Source organism: Ptychodera flava, chromosome 17, assembly GCF_041260155.1.
Source record: "Ptychodera flava strain L36383 chromosome 17, AS_Pfla_20210202, whole genome shotgun sequence".
Classification (NCBI taxonomy): domain Eukaryota; kingdom Metazoa; phylum Hemichordata; class Enteropneusta; family Ptychoderidae; genus Ptychodera; species Ptychodera flava.
This window is the reverse complement of record NC_091944.1, coordinates 38,083,589-38,098,567: the sequence shown is the minus strand read 5'-3', so window position 1 is coordinate 38,098,567 and position 14,979 is coordinate 38,083,589. Positions and strand designations below refer to the sequence as shown.

At 36.1% G+C, this 14,979-nt stretch overlaps 1 protein-coding gene across 1 annotated transcript in view; it reads right to left on the bottom strand.

The window, feature by feature from the left end:
* Positions 1-14,979, bottom strand: part of LOC139116263 (uncharacterized) — a 138,247-nt gene continuing 123,268 nt past the window's right edge. The window contains 9 exon segments of the mRNA XM_070678856.1: positions 1-4,369; positions 5,588-5,805; positions 6,613-6,752; positions 7,837-8,027; positions 9,333-9,534; positions 10,280-10,568; positions 11,415-11,668; positions 12,693-12,961; positions 13,520-13,744. Of these exon segments, the coding sequence (XP_070534957.1) occupies positions 2,607-4,369; positions 5,588-5,805; positions 6,613-6,752; positions 7,837-8,027; positions 9,333-9,534; positions 10,280-10,568; positions 11,415-11,668; positions 12,693-12,961; positions 13,520-13,744 (3,551 nt within the window). The 3' untranslated portion in view covers positions 1-2,606.

The window sequence follows — 14,979 nt, the reverse complement described above, 5'->3', positions numbered from 1 at the left end:
TTGAAAATCTTCCAGACCCCGAGGATATCAAATGGTCTACCCCTAATAACATTTATTCAGTGCGGACGCAGATATGCGTTGCTAAGCATGCTTATGCCAAATTCCATCATTGCCAAGGGGTCCTGGCGTGCGCTTCAGAGCAACATCAGACTGACTGGGCGACGGCTCAGGTAGGTGGAGCTCTCCAAATTTTCGTTTAATTTTGCACAGTAAGTTTGAGATCGAATATTTTACGTAATCGTATTTTCGTCTCACAGCCTTATCTTGAACAATTTTAGGAATTTCTGTAACAGTTTATGTATAGGAATAGATTTTGTGAATATCTCTTTTGGGGGAGGTCATTTGACAGTACGATAGCGTTTCAAATGCAGACACCTGAAAACCGGAAGTACATTAACTTTCAAGGCGATATCATTGATGACAACTTCGTTAACAATATTCATATTTAGTATCTTCTGTCGCTTACTTAATGTATAGTTATGCTGAATAGTTATAACCGTCGCGATACGGTATTTCAAAAACAATTGAAGTTATCCTCGAGTTACAGTCACTTGCGGTTCGATATACTGCGATGGCCGCTTTGGTATGCATTAGAAATAGGAAGTCGGGAAATGGAATACCCACTATACGCAAGTACAGCCGAGTTCAGAGACGGATTTTCCTGACAAAAAGCTATAGTTTACTCAATAAACCAGCATCGATGGCTTCCAATACGTCTCTGAATCCATACCTGTTAGCGTCTATCGTCAATAAAGATCTTCTTGCATTTTTGGAACGTTGCCAGCGATAGCAACCAACGTGCCCTTTGAATCCTTCAGTATCGCCTTAACAATAATGTAAGACAAGAAAAACACTTTGTGTAGTGTCATTTGATTTTATTCCACATGGAACAAAGAAACAAAACCAACCTTGCCAGGCTTGACAAAGTGTCAGTACATGGAGATAGCCATGAATGTGGCTTTAAAAAATGAAGTCATGTTGTGCATTGACGGTGAAAAAGCAAACCACACACTCAGATTTGAAATTCAGAACATAACAACAATTATTTCAACAAACTGAATGGAATGCTGTGATTTTTGTTTTTCTGAATGCATCACAAATGCTTGACATCTTGCTATTTACATATTTACCACTATTCAACTAGAGCTTTGATGATACAAGTATCACACAAAATACAGAACAATATACAGCTGTGATATACAAGACTTATCAAGGTCATTAGCAATATGTGAACATGTAAATTTTGTGAGCAATGTTGTTAAGACTTGAGGTCAAACAACACATAATATGAAGAAGTGTTGAAATATCAAGTTTTCTATAAATTCTCTTAAAAATTGTCTGGCACTGCAATAGTCTTGTTATGGAGGGTATAGATGCCTGACAATGGATTGGTTATTACAGAGGAAACCATTACATCTGTTAAACAATTATAAAGAGTTCAACAATCAGGAATCATTTGTACATATTAACAAAATGGAATGTTATCAAGTTTCTTTACACATACATGTAGGAATTTTTAATCATTGGTGTACACATGACCTTACTTGCTCCAATCCAGTGTAAATCAGATGAAAGTAATTGCCAAAACACAGGTTTGTAAAAAAAGCTTATTTTACCTGGATGATACACAATCTTACGGACATGTTTTGCATATCAGCTGAAAACAACTTCAAATAAAACAGAATTTACAGCCTGTTCTGTCAGATCATCAAATTAAGAGTCATATATGATGATAAAAACCAAGCTAGTGGGTAATACAAAGTTACAAGGAAGACAATCTGGCTCTGTCTGCCACTGAATAAAATACAATAGGTGTTAAATATCAATTGTGCAAAGTTGTATAAGATAATCTCCATAGATCTAAATAAACACATACAATTGCCATTGGATATGGCCTTTGTAAGGTAAATATGTACAGTTAATTATAACAATAATTTGAACGTATTTAGGTGAGGTCTTTGTAATCTACAAATTAAAGTTGAAAAGTTACTGGATAAGAAGTTTCTTAAACAGGAGTTATTTACAAAATAACATTCGCTCCAGATTTACATAAATGTACCGGTACATTTGATCATGGCAACAAATATCTGAATAAGTACATCCCTAGGAATCCACAACTTATTTTGAGAGCCAGTAGGAAAGTACTTTCAGAAACATTACTTTGGCAAAGTTAGCTTAAAATCTACAAAATATGAACACTTCATTATCAACTGTACAAGTATCAAGAAAGTAACTCAAGAACAGTAAATTCAGGCACAAGATTGAAGAGAAATAAGATGTCTTCAGCTATGGCAAAATAACACTGCACAAAAATTCAAAATTCATTATAATTTCATCAAATTGTACTGTGAAATAGGTAGTTCTTGGAATTCCACACACAATAATTGATGGCATATTTTGCCAGTAATTTAGATGAGACCAATTGACCATTTCGTTCATAAAGGGAAAAAATATACAATTTCTGGAACTCATTTGCTCTGTGTCCACCTCAATAGATACAATGACAATAGATTTCATTTTTTGCACAGCCCTTGAATATAAAATCACACACATACAAAGAAATATTAATCATGATATGGACGGATATACACCATATAATTAAGTATTTACAGTATATTGTATGAACACCACAGACATGCTCTATGAACACCACAAGCATAGTGTATGAACATCATTATGCTATTCACCAACTTGATGTGAAATGCACTAATATGCAGGATGCTCTTCAGCTTTAGCAGATGAATCAAAGAAAAAATCATCTTCATCTGAGGCTGTTTTTTGTCTTTTTTCTCATCATCTGATGTAACACTGAAATCGTCATCATAGTCATAATCCTCTTCATGTTTTTTTTCTCCATCAGTAGACACTTTGTCATCTTCAGCTTTTCCATCATCATCAACTTTGACATTTGTTTGGCTGTATCTCTTGCCTGATTCACCTTCATCATGTTGATCATGCTTATCTGTCGTAGGAGACTTAGACACAGGCTCTGATTCTTCATCATCACTTGGTTTCTCAAAGTTTTGTGATTTGGCATCACCTTGTAACACAGTTTTTTGATCATTTTCTTCAGCATCATGGGTCAAGGAAGTTTTAGATTTGCTGATATCTTCTGGCTCTTCCTTGAATGCTGAGGCTTGAACAGAAACTTGAGATACACCATCATTATCTTCTCTGATGGAACTTCGTGACTTTCTGTCTTCTTTGAGCGAAATCTGTGATTTTCTGTCTTCTTTAAGTGAAATCTGTGATTTTCTGTCTTCTTTGAGCGAAATCTGTGATTTTCTGTCTTCTTTGAGTGAAATCTGTGACTTTCTGTCTTCTTTGAGTGAAATCTGTGATTTTCTGTCTTCTTTGAGCGAAATTTGCGACTTTTTGTCTTCATTGTCTGTGATCGATTCATTTTCATCATCTCCAAAATCTTCATTTGACATCTTATCATCATTATCATCGTTTCTGAGGGACTTGATTGACTTTTCTGATCCATCCTTATCAATATGAGGAGAAGGCGATGTGATACTTTTTGTGGATGATCTCCTTGATGTGACAGAACTTCTAGCATCGTTTTGCCCTTCTGAAGATGGTCTTTCCATCTCAGATGATCTACCTTTGCCATCTTCTTCTGCATCACTTTGTTTAGAATCATGGATGGACTGTGCATCTGCAGATTTGTTAGACCTAAAACTTGCTTGTGAATTCTTCCCACTTATTGCTGAATAAGACCTAGCACTGACAGTATCATCCTTGTCAGCATGTTTAGATGATAAATGGTCTTGCAAAGAATCTGCATCAGATTTGCGCCTGTCAGACCTACTTGCTTCGGATTCAAAAAGTGGCTCACTCAGTGCCCTCTTCTCTTCTGATCTGTACGATGATCTTGATGATCTGGATGCTGTTTCATCTTTGGATAGAATATCTTTCTCTTTCAAGTCATGACTTTTGTCTGTTTCATCATCTTCTTTAGAGATTTCTGTTCCGTCTAAATTGTTATTCTGGTTCTCATTTTCAAGAGTCTGTTTTAATCTTTTCTGTCTTTCCTCAATTTGCTTTTCCCTCAGCGTGGGAGCTCTGTAGTCAAACATTGAGTAGCTGTATCGATCTTTTCCTTGAATTGACGATCTCACGGACCATGTGGAATCATGTTTTTCATTTTGTTGCTGTTGATGTTGCTGAGCCCTGTTTGACATTCGTGACAAATGGGATCTTGCAGATCTTCTAGATATTCTTGAATGTTCTGATGCACTGTCAGATTTGTGTGTACCAATAGAAGATGGTATTCTCTCACTAAGTACATCATCTTCAATCATGGCTACTTCCCTCTTGATTGCTGTAAAGCCTTTAGACTTTTTGGCACTGTCTTCAGGTGCACCTTCACAAAAATAAACAAATCAACAATTATTATCAATAAACTAATCAACACATCCCTAGCTCATCCATGCATTAAAATGCTCAATGATACAAATCACTAAATTGCAGAGTCTGAGTTGGATATCATTAAACAGGAACATCCCCTACAAAAGCTGGCTTATCGTAAATCTATGCAAATGTAAAAAAAACACTTTTCTGATCAGACGTGCCGTGTTTGGTCCCGTAATCCCATAATGTTGCCGTATTTCAGGCGTTCATTGTCATTGAATCTTGCGTATGATGTCTGTGAATAGTGACTAAATTCGAGTTGAAAATAAACTGAAAAATTGTTCTGTCGTTTGTTGGAGAACGCATGTTTCAAAATGTGTTCCCTGTATGACCATTTGACCCCTCTTTGCATATGTCACAAAAGTGCCAATCACGATTATTCAAATTTATCATACAGTCAAAGCAATGCTATGAGAATTCAAAAACTCCCACCCAGGGTATGCAAATGCCTGCATCATCAGTAATTCCCCCATTGTGCACCCACGGTCCTGGAAGTTCCTGTTTAAGAGTTGTTGACAAACTACTATGTGAACAGTGAACAGACTACACCAAGTACCTTATTGCAATTCCTTACTGTAAATTTTTAACCAGGTTGATAAGATATTTTGATGTCGGGTTATCGTGAAACAAATTGAGATTGACTAGCCCCTAGGCTAGTAGCCACAAACACTTTAAGTCCAGCCTCTTTAACTATTTTTACATGCCCACCAGTCAACAATTGTTACACATATTAATTTTTCAAACATGATTTAGCAGGCCTCTAAAAAGAACCTGTTGTGAATTTAAATTGATAGAAAATAGTGTTATAAAAATAAGATCTATTTTGGTTTGGTATGCAAACGTTTGGTATAGAATGAAATTTCAATGGAAAAAAAAGTTGGTAAAATCACAAGGACAGTGTACATAATGAATGTACACATGTATTATATATACATATGCATAAACAGTACAGATTCCATAATTTGTATCAACTCCCATTAACTGCTCATTTTTAAATGATTTCCTTGCAAATACCTTGTCACTGGTTTTCAGATCATTGATCAGTATGTTTTGATTGGCCATCACTCAGGTGTCATGATCTGCACCATAAGACAAGCAATGACTACATATAATGGAGATAAAAAAGTAGAGACTAGGAAATTAAAGCAGATAAGATATTGAATGTATTTACCAGCGTCAAGGATGATGGCTGTACCAGATTGCTTCCATTGTTCAACAGGTGTAGGGCATTTCAAAGGAAGTGTGAATGCACTGATTAGACGTGACTTGTTGACAAAAACGGGACATTCAAAATAAGTGGCTTCTTCCTCTTCTTGGTGTTGTTGGTCATTAGCTGTCTGTTTTGAAACGGGTCGGATATACACACTTGGCATCCCATTCAACTCAGTTCTACAACAAAATAAGTAATATCTTAAGCACACAATCAAAAGAAGAAATGAAACAACATTTATCTCTATACTCCCATGTTACCTTTTTCATTTCATACATTGTCTCAAGAAAATAGAGTCAATAACACAATTCTCTAGCTTTGATCACACAAAATTGATGCATATATGACATATATTGACAATACATTGAAAACTTGTGATGCAAATCATAAACAAAATGAAATAACGCCTATGCTGACTTTATAGAATTATCCAAATGCATTTGGGGTTTTAAATCTGGGGACCAACCATTAAAAGATACCACGGTCAATCCAATCAAGAAAAACAGCTCTTTTTCCAATGTAACTTAGTAAATTTTGTCTCAAACAGAACCTATGTCATGAATGCAGGAATTAAGTCAAACCTGATAATCACACTTTTTGGGTTGGTCTCTTATTGTCACTACAATGACATAGTTTACTTGTCAAACTTTTTCCGCACTGTCAATTACCAGAAATGATGTGGCCAACTTGGATATGACAGAGGTTGAAAAATAAATATACATGTCTGACGATTGAGCACAGTAACCATCTGGGAGATAATTAAAGTTACATGTAGAAATATGTAAATCATTTTCTATTACATATGCTAATTGTCCCTCTCATTTCCATGCATTATTCTACCTACTCAGTATACTTGTTTGATACATAAAGCCATATACAGAAACACATCATGTACACAGAGTGTCAAATACTAACGTGTCACATTCTCATGATCTTCTTATCATACTAGTGTGTGGAACAGAGTAACAGAGAAATGCATAACTTACTTGGGTGCAGAAAGACAGCTATTTTGCATATCCCATGATGCTCCCTGCAAATATAGCCCATGCAGGTACATACCACCTTCATGTTCAATTTCAAATGTATCTCTATCCATAGATGTTGAGACATCACATTCAAGAGTTACCTGGAAGAGTAGTGAAGTGTAGAGTTCACTTGAATGTAAGTCAAGCAATTGATCTTTGATGATTAGACTTGTGCCACCAGTGTCAAGGAAGTATAGTGATTTCACTGCAGAATTGCACAGAACCATGTGACAGACATGTCTGTTAGGATGCTTTACGTTTGATAAGATTCAAACATCACTTTATAGAAGTTGCAAAATAAGAACCAACTGAGAGTAAGATGTTTTGCACAAAAGTGAAAATAACTATGCATAAAAGTTGAATGCTACTGGACAAACAATTACAGAGAAGCAAAATTTTTGAAGAAAATAATTCTCTACCAAATATGCAACTTTTATGCTAATTTTGATAAAACTTTTGAGGGTATCCCTTAGAAGCTATATATTGCATTCCAGATGTGTATGATTGGCAGTACAGAGAAATAGATATTTTGACTAAATGGGAGAAAATTAGTCCCAAAAATTTGCACATGTAAAATTCAACATCATCTGAACATAACTGAATGACGTCATCTGTATGAAGAAAATTTGGCAGCTTTTGGCGAGTCAGTTTCAGACAAGATTTCGGAAGAAATTTGTTTCAAAAATACACAGTTGCATATTTCATCAAAACAGAACAAATCTTTTAAGTCATACTTAGGGACCTGTATACCAAGTATAAAAGTGATTGGGGAAGCTGTTTTCAAGAAGAAGCTTATTGAATGCAAAAAGTTGACAAACCACAATGATGGATGACAGACAACCACTTATTGGACAAAATTTGTCTTTCAATGAAATGACACATACAGCCAATGCAGCAAGACTGCATACTGTTTTGGCTTGTCCAGGGAGTAAAAAAAAATTAACACATAACACTGTACCAACGTTGCTGAGTGATGATGGCAATTTAGCCTCAACTCGGAAATTTAAGATATTCATTAGAGTTTACTTTAGGATGTGGGCAAAAAAGACTCAGATGGCAGAGACTTTTTTTCTGTAGCCATCCTGCACCTTTTTTATAAAGTTAAACCATAAACAGTAGAGGGGGGGGCCCTCTACTGTCTATGGTTAAATGTACAAAAGCTCTGAAAAGAATGAAAGCAATTACCTCTGCTAACAGACAGCCCAGAAGAACAGCTTTCTCTTGTCTGACAGCAGTAATCAGTGATTCTGGATTAACAAGTCCACCTAACCACACTGATGTTAATTCACCTCGTGGAACATCTTGTTTTGGGTTATAGGTTGGAACTTTACTTTCTTTAATCCACTGTTTGAGTTGCTGATGTCTTTTATGTAGGTCTATAAAAGAAGACAGATTTGAATGATATGAATAAACCAACATACAAGCATCACTATGAAGCTAGATGCCCTACTTGGAAGCCAGCAAAGAGAAAGATTTTTTGACCAAAAGTTCAAGTACTAGCCTCTAGATGGTTTGAAAACACCTTTCTTTCAAGTACTCAGGCTAATGATGATATGAGCATAATTTCTGTAAATTAATTGATCAGTTGTGGAGACGATGATTCTTCAATATGATTTCAATTTTACCTTAGCTTTTGCTCAATTGGTAATATGACTGCTAAACAACATGACCAATTGGAAGTGCCTTTGGTGATCTTGTAAGTACTCAGACTAATGATGATATGACCAAACTTTGAGCTCAAATGGCCTGCCATTTCTAGCGAAAATTCTGTGGCATTTTCAGAGGATTAAATGGGTGCAGGGCATGCATGGCATGTACAAAATTTCAACTTTATTAGCCTCTTGAGGAGAGGCCATTTTAAGATTTTTGAAAAACAAATATGATAATGGTGGCCTTGTCACATGAGGTTCCACATTCTGAGGGTCAAACGCATAGGTTCTTATAGGCCCGGAGCCCTTTGCCAAGTTTAAAAGCTTAATTGCATGCAGCTGTTTTTAAGATCCAGCTTGGCAAAAAATTTTTAGTGGAAGGAGAAGAAGAGAAGAAAGATTATGATGAATTTCAAAATTTCAAGCCAGTTTCAACTATGTACCTAACTTCTGTGGACAGATCACCTTTGGGCTTTTGTTCACTTTCACTGTTTTGAGTGAAAAACTAAGTAACATGCATTTTTTGAGTTAGATAAAAATCCACATACTTTTTTGAAAAACTGGAAAAAAATTTTATACAACGATTGAGCTAGTACAAAATAAATTGAATGGTTGGGTGTTTGAAGCTTATCTATGAAAATGTGGATTAAAAGTGGGTACCAAGAAAACTTAGCTTCTACCTCTGAGTATTGAAAGAGCAATGCCTCACTTGCAAGACAACAGGAAGCACAATGTCATGAAAATAAAAGATATCTGACACTGGTGGTATATCCTCATTATTATGTGATTGTCACTTGAGATGTTGATGTAAACTTTATAAACTGCTACAGCAATTATGTCTAAAAACACATGTTACAAATGGAATTTCAGGATCGTTGTACTTTCAATTGTACTTTCACTTTGCTTCCTATATATATTTGTGCTTGAAGACATGCTGTCTATCTAATTTTACTGTGAACTTCATACTAGCAATACTTAAGTTTTTACCAGAAAGATCTTGATGCCATGAAAGTAAATAATAAAAGCACTTACCTTTAAGCCATGACAGGAGAGTATGTGTGGTTGGCTGACTCAGAGGATGTACCCATGAAATAGGCACCAACTCTTCTTGTAGTGATTTACTAGTTTCAGTAAATTGCTGTGGTATTGCATGTTCTCCACCAAGTACATATATATCCAGTTCATATAATGACTGTCTGATATGACATAGTAAAGCATTCATCCAATGACATTCCTGCAGCGAAAAACAAACAATATATACATTTAACAAAAAACCAACAACTGTTGCTATCAAGGGTCTGATTTCTTATTTTTGTATATGCATAGACACTGAGGATTATTTATCAGACTTACAGCCTCATAGTAGCTCTGGCTTATCCATGGATCTCTCTCTAAATGTATAAGGTGAAAAGAAAATGGTTGATGTAAAACAACCGTCACCTTATCTATTTTTTCCTAATATGCATGTTCTCACTTGGGAATATACATGTAAAAGGGGACAATTCCAAATTTGGAGTTAGTGCATATCATCCAGCCTCCAGAACTTTACCAACAAACAAACGAGTAAGTCTACAACAGTGGCAGTTTACAATAAGACTGGTCACACAACAATTAGATTCTCAGTGCCATCAATTCAACCATAAGGCACATGATCATCTGGGAAGAATATTACCATGGCCATTGGGAGTTTAAACCTGATCATATCATTGCAAGCTCTAAGGTAATACAAAGATGAGCTTGTAAGAAACCCCCTACGGTATACATACGTGTAGCAGAGAGAAAGCACAAAGCTAATTTTTATTGATATTGTAATGGGTAATTATCAGCCCCAGACAGTTTGAACCATAGCTGCCCTTGCTAACAGACAACTTTCTTAAGATGACCTACAAACGTGGTTGTTTGAAACTCTCTTGAGAGTGTTAGAGATGCTGTGCCAGTGTGCGTAATGTTCTTGTTGTATTGCTGTATCTGCAACTCACCTGTAGCAAAACATATCCTAGTGATTCTGGCATCTCATCAGCATGTATGCTTGCCAAGCTAACAACTGATGGTACATGGTATGGGAAAGAATATCCTTGATTTAGAATTTGCTCTGGCATTTTACCAAGTTCTAACATTGAGGGCAGCTGTTCCATCACTAAGTCCATTGCATGTTGTAATCGATAGGTGTCAATGTCTTTCTTCATGTGCAATCTGACTCTACGATCATGTGGTCCTGAATGTTGTAATTCATAGATTTTATCAAGATACTTCAGGAAGTCAATACCACTGAAATTGAGAAAACAATGAAAAAGGATTATAATCTTAATTACATAATCAATATATTGCATCAAATTGAAAGGTGGAATAATTGATCTGACATGTTCATTTTCAACAACATGCCTAAGTATGTAAAATGGAGTTTTATTGCCACATCAATCATCTGAACCCCCCTTCATTTGAAATTACCATGACATGTTGCTTATAATAATGCAGCAGAGAGCACAACTCAATGAAAATCCTACATTTCTGCTGTGATCTTCAGAGGACAATAGGACAAGACAAAATTACAATTCCTCTATGTTCTCAAATGAAAATAGAAGTGGGAAGGTTTCTTTTCATTTCTATCATACGGCTCTGTATGAGTCTTAGAAGAATTGTAAAAACAAGAGAGTTGGATTTGTAATAAAAGCCTGACTACTTTTCAATGTTACTGTCACTTTGATATTTAATAGAGATTTTCTTTGCATTTCAATATTACTCTTGCTTCATCAAGACATTTCAACAAAGTTATGAATACATACAGAGACAGAACCCTAATGATACATTTAGTCTACTTTCTAATCAATGAAAAAAATTGATTTTGATTGTGTAAATACCACTTCATTGGCTATTCCTGTAAAAGTCTGGTAATGATTGATTTGTGCCGCAATAGAATCATTTGAAGTTCAACTTGGCAGATGTTTATACTTTCTTATGGCACCCAATGAGACTATGCATTTCTTACTAAAACAGACAACTGCAAAAGCCAACCAAATAAAACAATAAATCTCAAAAATACACCAACCCTATACAGTTACACAGAATGATGTATTTCGATATAAAGGAAGGTAAAACTGTTATTTCTGCACTTACTTTGTCTGATTGTAATATTTTTCAACACTACTATCAAGAGACAAAGCTTGAGTAGAGTTTCCTGTATTGGACCATTTCTCTGCTAGCCATTCACTGTATCTTGGAGGGTCAACATTTGCTGGTGGTATTCCAATGGAAACACTTCCAAGCAGCAAGTTTCCTGATTGGCCACTAATGGCTGACATAACATGTTCAACAATAGTCTCAAGGTACACTTTGTCCCATTCATTCTGAATCAAATTTCCATACACCAACTGAGGAGAACAAATATCAAGCCATAGATATTGTCACTTAACAAAGTTTAAAATGGCAGTTTGACGGAGATTGCAGTGTGGAGCTAGCAAAACTGTCTGACCAGAAATTTACTTAAGAAGTTGTATGAAAAAGGCATTAGAAATTTTTTTTTCACACTCATGTCTTAAAACAGTTTGACTCCCAGTATGGAGGTAATTTAAGTTGTATGACAGGCCACTTTTAGAAATAATTTAGTAGTGTATATAAATGTGTCCTTGAATGATGAAATATTTTGTTGAAAAAATTTGACAAGCAAAATACAATATTCCCTAAGAATAATTATCTTACATTTGCTGTAATGATTCCTGTAGTATCAGCATCTTCTAGTGCATGATTTCAATTTTTTGTGTGGACTTTAAACAATGGAACAGATTTAAAGTTCAAAGTAATTATATTACGATGCCCTGCCCGTCGCATTTTGATTGGTCAAGCTGAACCACGTGACTGACCACAAATACACAGTAATGGTTTCTTTACATGCCCGTGAATATGAATAATAAGATTAACAAATCAAAGTAACTTTACACCCCAAACGTAAATCATAATCAATCACAAAATAAAATGGAGCACTTGTAGGTCAAGTTGAGATACTTTTTTCTGAAAACATCTCCGGATTTGCCAATTTTTTACAGCGCGCGTGACAGTGCATTGCGTATTGCTCAGTTTCTGGGGCCCAGTTGTTGTTCGCTCCTGAAATTTTCGGAAATTTTGACGGTTTTCTTGGGTTCGCTGATAATATAATGGAAATAACAGACTCCGCTCTGACCATTAACGTTTATTTGTGGGCGCGGGCTCGAGGAAAGCCAAATTAACGGGCTCGGCAAGCCTCGCCCGTTAATTTTGGGCTTTCCTCTCGCCCTTGCCCACAAATAAACATTAATGGTCAGCGCGTCGCCTGTTATTTCTATATTAACATTTACAACTGACATCTGATAAGGCATGGGTTTGCCAAGAGTGACAATCAATGGCATTTTATTGCATTACCTTAGACAGTATATCTGATATATCTTCAAGTCTGTTTTCTGAGCTACCTTCTGTCTTTATTGGACCAATCACTGTCTCTATAGCTTGTTGTATTTGAACTGGTGATAAGGTATACCACTGAGATAGACCACGGCATCCATAAGACTGTCTGGCCACTAGAATACCATGTATGACACATATTCCAAATATAGTATCTTTGACGGTGCTGGCCTGCTCACTAATGCTATTCCACTGGGATTCTGGTACTGCATCCAGTGCTGACACAATTGCTGTAAATTAGAGAATGAAAAATTCAATGAGTTTCCTGGAGGGAATGAATGTTGTACATGGTATTGAATGGTGTCAGGCTTGTTACTGTACCACTAAGTTTCATGTCACACAACTACTCATGAGATTCAGTACAAATACCACTAAGTTTCATGTCACACAACTACTCATGAGATTCAGTACAAGTGTGTCAAGCAAGCATCTTAAGTTTTGATATTAAGATTTCAATTTTCTTTTTGTTGGTACTTCCTCCATTAACCCTTTGAGCGCCAAAGTCTATTTTCGTTCCCTACATAAAATAAACCCCTGTCAAGTTTTCTCAGATTTTTGCCAGAATTTTGAGAAAAAACTGTAGCTAATGAAATGTGATGTCCATTTGGTCCAAAATTATCAAAAAATTACAGAAAAATTCATAAAAATTGGTAAAATTTTGCAACAAAATTTTGGCGGGAGACAATTACAGCTCTCAAAGGGTTAATACTTCAGACACATAGTGGAGTTTCGTTACTTGTTTGTATGCTAGCGTCAGATTAGCAATGCAAAAATAAAATACAACTAACCAGTTTTGAGGATATCCTGCAGAGTGTTGGCTTTGAATTCACAGTCATTGCCATCAGTAGCTTCATTATTGATATCCTGTAACAATGCTCCCGATATGGTGTCCCAGTTCACAACTCGTAAGGACTGTAACAGAGCCACTGAAATGTCTTCACTAGGTTGTGATGTTATCCACACACAGAAATTACTTGGATTTTCATTGTCAATAAGATTCAATCCCATTGGACCTTTAAGGAAAAAGAAAAAGGAAAGGAAAGGAGTAATTTTAATGTTAACAAATGCATCATTGGCGCAGTGAAATTACGTCCAATGGGCAGAATGGATCCGTATTCAAACAGAATGAAAGTGTTGGTAAAAGCAATTAACAGCAAAGTGGCCACTGATGTTTCATACCAACATACAAATAAATACCAACTCATCATGGTATGACTAATTCGTAACTAATAACAAATTATGTGACCAGCCAGCATCAAGTCAAAGACCTCTTATACCTATGGAAGACCGGTCACGACATGCGACATGCGACCTGCGACTTCAAAACTGCGACCTGCGTCCTGCGAGTTTGAAACATACGACCTGCGACTTCGGCATTTAGACCAAGGTGTAGGCCTAACCTGCGACTTCACAACAGCGACCTGCGTCCTGCGTGTTTGTCAAACTGCGATATCAGTCTTGATTTGTTCGCACCATTGCTCTGAACACGAGCCTGAAAAACACGAGGGACACCATTGCACTATATTAAAACAGCCGTTTACCGCATTCTCGCGACCAGAGCATTATTTTCGCACCGCTGGCCTACGCAAAAATTGGCCAGCGAAAGAATTCAACCAGCGATAGAAGTGCATGAAGCTGTGACGGTAGAGAATTCCACAAACGAAGAGCACAAATTTATTTTCCTTCTTACGAAAGGCAAACCGATCTGAAATAATGCAATAGCAATAGGGTTTTAAACGTCTACATCAGTGTTTAATAGTTTCTGGAACTTTTCTGCCTACATGATCTAAAATATTATATACACACAAAAAATAATATGTACATATTATAGTATGTACATATTAGGCTTAAAGACTGAAAATAGGATTGTAGGAGGGTTTAATTATATCCTGTTTTACAGTTTTAACTCGCGTTATCTATAAAGAACTTGAGTCGGTCTCTGGCTATTCATGGTTAGCAAATATGTTTGCACTTCTGTCAATATCAGTATTATTTTAACTGCTTTACTTTGCATATGTTATTTGTGTAGACAAATGTAGTCCGAAGTTAACCAGTAAGAATATTTTTATTTTTCCAACTGAACAAAAGTTGGATCAATTCGATTTTTTGACGAAAAGTAAAAATGAAACTAGAAAGCATTTGCAAGCAAAAGCGAAGTTCCAGAGACCAGAGCAGCGGAAGAAACAAGAGAATGTGTGACAAAGATAGGTGCAGAATGAAAGAGTGCTTTGGATTTTAATATTCAAGC